We start from the raw sequence: 12,468 nt of genomic DNA on the forward strand, positions 1-12,468 counted from the left end.
AAGATCTTATAGAATCCTACAGGATCTTATGCCATATCCTTGGATCCTGCACAGGATCATGTGGTATTGTGTGGAAAAATATTGAACATGTGCTAAAGTGCTAAAGGTCTAGAAAATAAAGACAAACATGCCAAGTACATTATGGTTCTGTAATCCAGATCAAATAGTTGGTATTCTGAATTATTTGTCTGCCCCTGTAAGTATTTTTGATTCAGGCTGGTCCAGATAGGGCCCCATGGCTCTTGATTAATCAGCTGTGACCAACTGAAGGATTGCAGGAGACCAGCATGAGACTGTGGCTGCATTTCCTTCATTCTTTCTCTTATTGGATGGTCTATCAGCTAATTAATTAATCAACCAGCTATTAGTGTTGTCAGCCAGTTAGTCCCGTACTTGGTCTCCTCTAGAGGGCAGCAGCATTGATTTTGGGGTTCGTTGCCACTAAGTTCTTTGCAATGGGTATTTAACTTGCGCACTAGTTTAGTACGGAGCTGCGTACTAACCACGGGATCATTACCAGTTAGTATGTAGTTCGTTGCAATTGATCCATTGTGTCTATAGTATATTGTTAAATATAGTCAACTATCAGTGCAGGAACAGAAAAATGTAAGTAATGTAATGCACATAACCAAGACATTTAGGGTCTCCCCCAGTCACTTTGTGCAGCACCAGTACCGGCACTATGGGCGGGCCTTAGGGGGCCTTAGGGGGCCTTAGGGGGCCTTGACCCCCCAGTTTAGACCCAGTACTCCCCCAGTTTCCGATTCTAAATTGACATAAACAAACGAGAAAATTTAAGTAAAGCACAACAATAGTTTGAAAAACACTTTATTTGCTTCTGTAAAATATAATGGAACTACTACCGGAAATATTGTTTAAAAACTAGGTTGCCAGGTTTTTCAATAACAAAAAGCCCTATTTGTTATGTGAATGTAGCTCAATGTATAACAGCACAGAAATGCAAATCAGAATGCCATAATTAAGTGATCATAAGTAACCGTTCTAATAAAAAAAATGGGACAAAAAACATAAGAAGAGACAGATGTGCACAGTTCTACAAAAACAACAAAAGGGGTTAAAGAAAATCGGCAACAGATCCTATGATGTGTCTATCGTGGTTTGAACATTGTTTTTTTTTTTGTTAAGGGCTCCATGAACAACCATATGTATTTTTAACATTTTGGAGCATTGTGAAATATCAGCATTGATAGGTATTGATTAGACTGAGGACTTTAACATATTTCAATGCAATAACATACAATGCGTGACATACACTCACCTAAAGGATTATTAGGAACACCATACTAATACTGTGTTTGACCCACTTTCGCCTTCAGAACTGCCTTAATTCTACGTGGCATTGATTCAACAAGGTGCTGAAAGCATTCCTTAGAAATGTTGGCCCATATTGATAGGATAGCATCTTGCAGTTGATGGAGATTTGTGGGATGCACATCCAGGGCACGAAGCTCCCATTCCACCACATCCCAAAGATGCTCTATTGGGTTGAGATCTGGTGACTGTGGGGGCCAGTTTAGTACAGTGAACTCATTGTCATGTTCAAGAAACCAATTTGAAATGATTCGACCTTTGTGACATGGTGCATTATCCTGCTGGAAGTAGCCATCAGAGGATGGGTACATGGTGGTCATAAAGGGATGGACATGGTCAGAAACAATGCTCAGGTAGGCCGTGGCATTTAAATGATGCCCAATTGGCACTAAGGGGCCTAAAGTGTGCCAAGAAAACATCCCCCACACCATTACACCACCACCACCAGCCTGCACAGTGGTAACAAGGCATGATGGATCCATGTTCTCATTCTGTTTACGCCAAATTCTGACTCTACCATCTGAATGTCTCAACAGAAATCGAGACTCATCAGACCAGACAACATTTTTACAGTCTTCAACTGTTCAATTTTGGTGAGCTCGTGCAAATTGTAGCCTCTTTTTCCTATTTGTAGTGGAGATGAGTGGTACCCGGTGGGGTCTTCTGCTGTTGTAGCCCATCCGCCTAAAGGTTGTACGTGTTGTGGCTTCACAAATGCTTTGCTGCATACCTCGGTTGTAACGAGTGGTTATTTCAGTCAAAGTTGCTCTTCTATCAGCTTGAATCAGTCGGCCCATTCTCCTCTGACCTCTAGCATCAACAAGGCATTTTTGCCCACAGGACTGCCGCATACTGGATGTTTTTCCCTTTTCACACCATTCTTTGTAAACCCTAGAAATGGTTGTGCGTGAAAATCCCAGTAACTGAGCAGATTGTGAAATACTCAGACCGTCCCGTCTGGCACCAACAACCATGCCACGCTCAAAATTGCTTAAATCACCTTTCTTTCCCATTCAGACATTCAGTTTGGAGTTCAGGAGATTGTCTTGGCCAGGACCACACCCCTAAATGCATTGAAGCAACTGCCATGTGATTGGTTGGTTAGATAATTGCATTAATGAGAAATTGAACAGGTGTTCCTAATAATCCTTTAGGGGAGTGTAAATGTGTGAGCCCTAATCACAAATTCCAGCAGAAACAGTGGCTCAGGAAGCAACTCTCAACTCACTGCAGCAGCAATTTGAACTGATATGACTATCTATTATTCATACAATCAGCTGTCTACTGTGGCAGAGTTCCTATCAGTCACTAGCGCCAATGGGAAGGGGGAGGCTATGCATATTACATAGTGTGGACAGATATGTTCTGTTCTTTTTCTTTCCCAATCATTTTGATAATGTGGTCAAATTAACTATCAGTCGAAAACAATCCAACATTTATGAAACTGCAGACACCAAGTTTAATAGCAAACGTTTATGTAATAAAACTAAAGGCCGTGTGCATATGTATATTGCTTTTCGCATGTCTTGTAAAATTAAACTATTTAAAAAAATTCAATTGATACAATATATCTATATATAAGTTCAAGGAAAGACACAAATTAAGCTAACAACCTCCCCCCTCTAGCGTCTGAAGAGAAAAACCGTAATAAACAGTCCTGGCACTGCTGTATACTGACACCGCAACTAGTAGCAATACTGCAGGCGACCATTCAAGACTTGACGGCAGCGACGACTTGTATCTGTGTCAGTCAAGGGGAACATCAACACGTTTGAACACATAAGTCATGCATCTATGGCTTAGTTGTCGCCTGTCCCTTTTAACTAAACAAACTTTAATCATAAGAATGGCGTGGCCTGTGTTTCCCTTTGGTTACTAAGCACTATATCTCAGACTTCCCCCATCCCAGCTCGATAGCACTCACCATATCAATCAGCTTGTTTTAGATGCAATTTAACCCAATGCAACTTTCACGTACTCTTGCTGTAAATCCCGAGCAAGTGCTGGATCTCTGACTTCTGCCGTAAACCTAGTTGAATTATCCCGTTATTTAGCCTGCCAGTTTGAGTGCAGTTTCTCTGCAAACCAACGGCGTCATCACTCTAGAAACCGGCTGCTACGCAACTGGTGGTGACGTAAAGCACAATAGTCAACACAGCGAGAATGTCCCTGTTAAGATGTGGAACTGGATTTCAGAACCGTGGATGTGCCTTTTTTCTTACTCGGAAGTAATTATTGTCTAGAGGAGGATTTAGATTTTTCTGCAGCATCTGTCCCCTTATGATTTGTTAGTCTGTTCAGTTGTAAGCTATATCTGTTTTCATGTGTAAGGATTAAGTTGCTTACTGTACAACAGATCCTATGAAGTGTCTATCGTGGTTTTAATGTGGAAGTATGCCGTAAAACCTTACGTAACTTTAGAGTGAAAAAAAGCTTTCTCGACAATGAAAATCAACAAGTTACAGCTACAGTGTTTCTCTTTCAGGTTATGCTGGAAAAGTTTGATCTTATTGTAATTATTGGTCTTTTTTATTCTCTTGTTTTCATCTTCTTCTTGGGATTCATTTAGTAGTTTATTTACTCAATTTCTAATCTGTAATAATAATTTTTGCAATGTGTCCAGCCCAGTGGCATTTTGACATCCGTCACATATCTTTATTTGTTTTCTGATCCATTGATTTATTTTTCTATCTTGTTATTTCAAGAATGCATCCTTTCATGTTTCTTTGTGTTGTCTGGCGTTTGTGTCAGTTTTGCATTTAGGTACCAGTTTTTGGGGCCAAAGCCCTGGTAGAATACATTGGTAAAATATGTATCTATTGAGGCAATGGACAGATTTCCTTTTCATATTCTTCTAAATGCACTCCATCCGATTTGTACTAATTCTTAATTTAATCTTGAAAGATCTCCCAATGCTTGACGTCTTTGATCTACTTCAATCTCCTTATTTTAACAAAGCTGTTGAACATGACTTTTGTCTTATTCAAGCTGATTTTGAATCTACCTGTATCTCAGAGTTCCTGATTTTGAAGCTGTAGGTCTTCAGTTGTTTTGACAACCAAAGGTTGCGTTCACCTGTCCTCATTCTTCAGAGTGAAGTGCATTTATTCAATGAAGGCTCAGACTTTCCACTGTCAGTGTGAATCAAAACTGTTTACATGATCTAATATTCCAGTAACATATCGGGAGGAATACTTACATATGAACTAGCATGTACACGCAATGTACAGTACACAGATGAATATGTGTTTTGGACAGTCACTCAATGTAAGTTTTGTTGTTGTACTTGATGCATTTATTTTATGTAGTCGCCTACTAGTATATTACATTTAACAAAGGAATGACATATTGCACAATTGTGTAATTGTGGGTATTGCCAGATGACCTTAAAATAAAAAAAGATGCAGGTAGGGAATAGAATGTGTTTGAGAGAGAGAGAGATGGGGAGGAGGGTATGTGTTTCAAATAGGGCTATAGCACAATTATTGACACGTTATATTTTACAATGTAAAACAGTTTTATTAAACTCGTAAATAAAACATATTTTATTAAACTCGAAATTTGAAATACATATTTTACTTTAAGTACTGCAATACAAAGAATGCCAGCAGGGGAGGTGTTCATGCCTAAAGGCAAAGGTTTCATGCTCTTCACTTTGTCAATATGTGGATTGTGAAAATTGTGAAGATACTCCAGAGGAATTATCCCTTGATTCTGATGATGTGTTAACTGATGAAACAGATGACTGTCAGTGATTAATGATTATGTGTTCATTCTAATGATCACTGACTCAACCTTAACCTTGCTGATAATTAAAATGGTTAAATCCTATGACCTACACTTACAAACTTAAAAAAATGTATTTTTAATAATATAATTAAATCAGTTTATTATACAATTGATAAGATAACTCTTTGTATTATTTGTATTATAAGTTGTACTTGTTTTCAGCAAGTTCTGCTGTACATCTACATGGCATTAGATCACAGAAGTCTAAATTGTATTGAACTCATGATTAAGATAGTTGATAGTTTGGATTTCTAAAGGTAGTTAGAATGATCAATATATTATCAGGCAGTTTATTTAAAGCTTTAAACAAATTTGGGTAGAAGATGGTAAAGTATGATGACGATTCAATTGTGACTTTGAGATATTGCACAAAGTGCATTTTTACATTTTGATTTATAGTGTATGTAAAAGTCTCCCTGGCATTTAGGCATGTGATTGAAAGTACTACGGTCTATAGGACCTTCAAAAATCAGCTCATTAACTGAAGAGATAGGAAAGTTACGGGGTCATGAAAATATCAATTTTTGACCAAATGTATGAAGTTTGATGTTGTATTACTGAAATACTTGCAAGTTTCACATGGATAACTTTTATTTCCCTCTTAAATACACATATAAGATCAAGAAACCATTGAGAGAAACTAGTCTCCATGTTGGAGGAGCAGAACCATATTTCTAGCCACATTCTGCTCCTCCAACATGGAGACTAGTTTCTCTCAATGGTTTCTTGATCTTATATGTGTATTTAAGAGGGAAATAAAAGTTATTGTATCAGAAATATCAAAAGCAAGTCATTGATGTAATTCATTTATTTAAATTGGACCATTTTGTTGTCCATTACCTAGCCTATACTTCAACACTGTAGAAGTGGAAAATATAACAATCTTAATAAATGTTATATATATATTATTACAGTGTAGTCTTTTTTCTTTCTTTCAGTTTGCCACAGTTAAAACACACTATACAGTTCCAGTAAACTAATCACTTCTGATTAGCTCTTGGAGAAAATATTTCCTGATGTAAACCATATATTTTTCGGTATCTCTCCATAATTTAATTATGTTAATAAACAGCATTTTTATGAGCGTTTACGATAGTGTGCATATTGTACATATAGGATATGTATATTGATTTTTTTTAAATAAGATCTATCCATTATGCTAAGAGAACATTTATTAAGATTGTTATATTTTCCACTTCTACAGTGTTGAAGTAACAACAAAATGGTCCAATTTAAATAAATGAATTACATCAATGACTTGCTTTTGATATTTCTGATACAATCTTTGTATTATTTGAACTTCAGCTTTCAAACTGCTTGTAAATCTATACAATCTATACAGGAATAGACTTCACACTATGCTTAGTGATCGTCACAGCTGTGGATAGGTGTCAGCAATTTATGAGATAATCTACATAAAAAGTTAAAATTGTTTTATTTTTGATCTCAATATCCATTATTTCACTATTGAATTAGTTACTTATGGTTGTAATTTGAGCTCATAAAAAAGTGTAAGAAATAGTATAGACCTGTCAAAAAAGCTGCTATAAATTTCAAGAGTTAAGAATCCTAAACTAAAGGCTCTGCTTATGATTTAGGCCTACTGTCTAATTTATTTTTCCCATACATAATTTCATCCAATGTTGTATATCTGTTTACATTGGCCTTTTCTCTTTCATTCCCTTTCATTCAGTTACTGAGATACAATTATTGTAAATATAAATATCAGAATTCATAGTTTAAGACTAAAAAAAGGTGAACCAACTTATTATTATTATTATTATTATTATTAATGGTTTGTCAATTGATCACAAATTCTAATTTACAATGAGCTCAGGTAGGCCTAATTAGAGCCTTTGTCTCAAGATTGCTATTTTGTCCTATACAAAAGTGTCCTGTCCATTGATCAAATGTAGGCCTATGTTTAATACTGTCTGTGTAATTTTAAAATAATGAATAATTAATGTATTTACTGACAAGGATTTTACTTTACATATTTAAATGAATGAATGATGAATGTTGGCACTATAAACCTTTTCATTTCCCATTTCATATATGAAATATGTGCTATTAATTCTTTTTTTTCTTTCTTTTTGTTTCAGATTTTTCAACCGATATAAACCATTGTAAAAGTATTCTAAAATATTTGTATACATAAATATGTGAGGGAATGGAGTGAGGAAGCATGGGAGTGTTACATGACACTACTGTTTTTTGGTTTAATAATTTCATAGAATACAATACAATTCTTAATGAGATCCTGTTTTAAAACAACACAAGCTGATAGGCTGATGTTGCAAGAAATTAAAAGAAAAGAAAGGTATCTGGAAATGATGTAGTCGGGAAGGTACTTCCTGTCTTTAATCAGCTGACAGTCCCATGACAAACTGGGCGGGAGGCATGCGCACTGCTACGTTTTTGGCAGAGGGAAGATGGCAGCCTCCTGAGTGAGAGCGCAGAGCAGATATCAAGAATAGGAGAAAAATATTAGTCATTCGCGTTTGAGGTGGGGAAAATAAAGACTCGAATTACGACTGACATCAGCATTCCAGGTAAACAAAAAGGAAACAAATTCACGTTGTTAAAACAGTCAACGCCCATGATTTCAGCTTGCTTTACTTTTTTTAATGTCTAGTTTAGCACTGCAGTGGCTTCAGTTGGACTGGTGACAGTCTGGACTTAGACCTGTTTAGACAGAATACAGTCCCTTTAAGACAGGCCTGCTTTACTTAAGAGTTCGAGCTTGCCAATAGACATTTTTGTCGTCATCTTCATGGGTTGTTAGGATTATTTGTTTGTTGGGGGCATTTTATCAGCCTAGCATTTTTTTTTTCGCTTATCAGGTAACTAGATGTTTTGGAAACATTTTCTTGTAACCATACCTAAGAATATTGTGGGAAAGACCACTGGAGGAAGTTTTATTTATTGGGTTATGTGCGCTTTTGTCGTCTGTATTTTTCAGCGGAAACGTGCATTTAAAAGAAGAGTAGCTCATCACAGCTTAATGCTAAACTAAATCGAATTATTTTTTCATAAATACTATTATTATAGTCTGTTAGATACGTTGCAAGAAACAACAACATTGATTTCTCTAGTTTTTTGCTAGTGACGTTCCTATGAATTGTATGTAGGCTATAGTTTCATAATAGAGAACACACTAGCCATGTCATTGAAGTTATAATTTTATGGTGATCCGTACGTGATCGTTTATGTCATTAAGATTGCAATTGATATTTGGCTTCCGTGATATATTTTTGCGGCTAGTCTGTTTTGTGTTGAGATTTTTACGATAATGTTTACTGCTGAGTAAGCGAACTTGTCTAGGATATAACTTTTTTTTTATTTTAAATCGTTAGTGATTAAGACCGAGGTTGTGTTTGACATGTCTAAATAATAAATATTGATGGACGAGACAAACATTACGTTAGTGACAAGAAACTGTGTATTCTTGAGTGGAAATGGTCAGTTTGGTAATGGTATACATTAGGCCTGGGTGCATTTTACTTAGTCTTAAACGTTTTATGACCCATCGTGAAAAATGCATATTTAACCCAGACAACTGTCAGTTATGCAGATATTTTAGCAAATAAATGAAATGTTAAATTATTCCAAACTCTTCTGTAGTCTAGTATAACAAGGTACATTATTTAAATGCAGTCCCAGTTAACTTCTCAGTACTGGTGATGATCACTCTTCTGTACTTTATTACCAGAAAACAGTTGCACAGCAGATAAGAACTGCAAATATGATTTTGTTTAAAATATTTAAATATCTGCATAACCCAGTATGTCAGTTATATATGTATATATATACGCGAAATTACCCTATGCATAGCCTACTTTTTCCATGTGTCATGCTTCGAACTATACAGTAGTAGCCTTAAGGCACAACGTTTCAAGTGCCAGATCTCAGCTAGCTCAGATGAAGTGCAGTTTTTTATAATCTGTTGCATCAGGTGGAAGGCAGTGGTGGGTTTGGAAAAATAAGTGGCAAAGCGATTGTAGGAGTTTGAAAACATTTGTGTTCTTATAGGAAGCCCACGATTTCACATTTTCAACTACTGTAAATCTTTAATAAAATATATTGCAATGAAGTCTGAATACTTCCAATGTACATCAATTTATGTTGTGTTATATATATATGCAACTTGTCTGAGTTGAAAATATCTGAGCTCATAGACTAGATTTCAGAGGAATTTTTCAGAATTGCATAATCGGATTCCAATCTCAGAATTTTACTTTCTTTTTTGCTTTTTTAATTTGATGTACAACATAGGTGGTCAGGTTGTTTCTTATTGGAACATAATTGTGCAAAGACGTGCAAAGTCGTGGGGTAATGCCCTAGTGAGTTCAGTCCCAGGTGGGGGACACATACAGCAATGTACTTTACCTAGATTGCTCCAGTAAAAACCCAGCTGTATAAATGGGTAATTGTATGTAAAATTGTGATTTATTCAAAAAAATGTAAGGTGCCCTGGATAAGGCTGTCTGCTAAGAAATCTAATAACTGAAATGATATACTGAGGTATAAAATTATCTTGTATTGCTCTGTCATTCTTACAATTCTTACAAAAGTCATGCTTATCCATTATACAATATCTGCTTACAAATTTTGTTATAAATTGAAAAAAAAAAAGAAAGTAAGACTGCATTGAGGATAACTTTGTGAAGTCTTTAATGCGTGTGTATGTATGTATGTGTAATATATACACATACCTACACTGTTCACCCAGTTTGACATTACATTAAAGATGAAAGTGTACACTTAAAGCACATTTTGATTGTTTCCTTTCAACTCCATTGTGGTGGCGTACAGATTCAAAATGATGACAATTGTGTCACTATCCCAATATTTATGGACCTAGCTGTATTGTGTGTGTGTGTGTGTGTGTGTGGTACTGGGAAACATGGACATTATCTTAAATGTAGATAAGACCCTAATTCTGAAAGTCAACACTTCTAGATCATTTTACCACTGACTCTTGTATCACCATTTAACCTTCCAACACATGATTGTTTTACACGTAGGAGGTGTAATGCAATAATCAAGAGTATTTAAATGTTATTTCCAGTAATAAACCGTAGGCCTACATATAATTGTATTTTGGTAATCATGTTCCTAATCCTAGTTTAGTTAAGTTTAGGCAATATCAATAGCATTATTAATAAACAACTTTGGAATTTCAAGTTAAAATTTGCACATGTAGGCCTAGTTCAAATAACAGCCACAATAAATTATATGTAGTGTATGATTTATAAACAGGAGAAAATCCCTGTTGTGTTATATTCTTTCTATTGCTCATCAAAGGTTCAGCAGCCTTTAGTGAGTGGGTGTTTGTTTACAAAAACATTTTCAGAATCCCTTGTGCAAAGGTAGGCTTCTCTGATTTTACCTTATTGAAATGTGCATTTTTAGAACCCATCCTAAATCCATCACATCACACTACATGGTATTACAATATTACAACACATACAACAATATTTAAAGCCTGGGTTCCTCCCCAAGAGACCTTGATGACTCCGAGACTTGATAGAAGGGTCTGTGTTACTTCTGCTAAAATGTAAGAACTATATTTTAGGGGACCTAGCACAGTTCCTAAAATTATACTTTATACTTTTTTGTGTGAAGCATATCAGTATTAGAATTAAGAATGATGTGGGGCCTATAGTTTTATACTTTTCCACTTTGATTCTACTTATAACATTCCAAAAATACTTACACAACATGTAGCATAAGACGCAAAACCATAATTTTAGGAACCTCGTTAGTTCCCCTTTAACTTTGGACAGGTGTCAGATAGTCACTTTTCTCATCAAAGTAACAGCTTGTTAGGAAGGACTTACACATAATCTGAGCATCCTGATGCACATTTGTATTACTTTGTATTTGTATCTAGTTTCCTAGATTGTAACCTTATTTTAGGTATTATAAGGTCCTTTTTTTGTGTGTGATTTTGAAGACTTGAATCAAGTCCCCACGTAGTCTACTCTGTTCCAGTGTGAAAAGGTTCAGTTCCTTCAGTTTCTCAGTAGGACTTTCCCTTCAAACCTGGAATAAGTCTGGTTGCTCTCCTCTGAACTGCCTCTAGAGCAGCGATGTCTTTCTTGAAGTGTGGAGCCCAAAACTGTACACAGTATTCCAGATGAGGTCTAACTAGTGCATTGTACAGTCATAACATTACTTCTAATATAGATTAGAAAAATCACAGGCACTAATACTGATCCCTAACAACTAGGGCTGGGCGATTTGGGGCACTATGTCTTTAGCGAGGTAGTGGGTTATGGCATAAGTTATCTCCTGGTGCCTTCGTGAGATCTTTTCATATGGTGTAACGGCAGCAAGAAAATTGTACTTTGCTGTTGCTTGCTATTAGACTGAGTGTCACTGGCAGGACTTTCAGTCGACTGTTTAGCAACACGCTCCTCGAACAGTTGCTGCGGTGCTTTTTCAAGTGCTGGTGCAGGAGCTGTATTCCCACGGGTTGTGGCAACAATTCCACACAGCTCTTGCAAATGACCTTTACTGTTCTGTGTCTGTCACTTCGAAGCCGAAATAATCCCATATTACCGAAGTGCTGTTTTTCTTTGGTATTAATTTGCCTAATGATCGCTCTGACTCTGCAGACGCCATAATCCCACTGCACCGCGCTTTGCTGTTTGTTTCTAATGGGGGCATGTACGCAGTTGTCTGGGCAGCGCTGATTGGGCAGAATGGAGGTGCGCTCACTCTATTGGTTAGTAAGACTGCCGCACATAGAGGGCAGTCATGCTTTTCCTCTGGAACAGACTCGTTGCATATTTTTCATATCGCATCCACATCACAGCCTTTGCGATTAGCTAATCGCAACATTTCAAATTGTGATTGCGATTCGATTTCGATTAATTGTTCAGCCCTACTAACAACTAACAACCTCACTCCAGTTAGAAGCAACTCCTCAAATTGACACCCTCTGTTGCCTATACATCAACCAGTTCATAATCCTTCTACTTACATTACCCTGGATGCCTACAGATTCCAATTTGAGGATCAGTCTTTGGTTTGGAACCTTATCAAAAGCTTTTTGAAAATCTATGTATATCATATCATATGCTTTCACATGATCTACAGCTGCAGTTGCATGTTCAAAAAATTCTAATAAATTAGTAAGACATGATCTGCCTTGTCTAAACCCATGCTGACTATCTCCAAGAATATAGTTTTCATTAAGATGCTACTCTGTTTGCTTTCTAATAATTTTTTTCCAACATTTTAAAAGTAATACAGGAGAGACTGATTGGTCTGTAATTTCCTGGCTCAGTTTTGTCCCCTTTCTTGTGGATTGGTATGACATTTACCGTCTTCCAGTCA

The 12,468-nt window shown here is 36.3% G+C and overlaps 2 protein-coding genes across 5 annotated transcripts in view; one reads left to right on the forward strand and one right to left on the reverse strand.

Annotated features, from left to right (window-relative positions):
• The window catches only part of lztfl1 (leucine zipper transcription factor-like 1), a 65,284-nt gene extending 61,845 nt beyond the window's left edge, over window positions 1-3,439 (reverse strand). For both annotated transcript variants that reach the window (XM_066687378.1, XM_066687369.1), the window contains exon 1: window positions 3,257-3,439. In XM_066687378.1, coding sequence (XP_066543475.1) covers window positions 3,257-3,259 — 3 coding nt within the window. In that variant the 5' untranslated portion in view covers window positions 3,260-3,439. The remainder of the gene's footprint in view (window positions 1-3,256) is intronic.
• A 4,111-nt stretch (window positions 3,440-7,550) lies between these two features.
• dnajc13 (DnaJ heat shock protein family (Hsp40) member C13) overlaps window positions 7,551-12,468 on the forward strand; it is a 150,435-nt gene continuing 145,517 nt past the window's right edge. For all 3 annotated transcript variants that reach the window (XM_066687458.1, XM_066687467.1, XM_066687476.1), the window contains exon 1: window positions 7,551-7,673. The gene's annotated coding sequence lies outside the window, so the exon portion shown is untranslated. The remainder of the gene's footprint in view (window positions 7,674-12,468) is intronic.

Source organism: Amia ocellicauda, chromosome 2 (genome assembly GCF_036373705.1).
Source record: "Amia ocellicauda isolate fAmiCal2 chromosome 2, fAmiCal2.hap1, whole genome shotgun sequence".
In the NCBI taxonomy this organism is placed as follows: domain Eukaryota; kingdom Metazoa; phylum Chordata; class Actinopteri; order Amiiformes; family Amiidae; genus Amia; species Amia ocellicauda.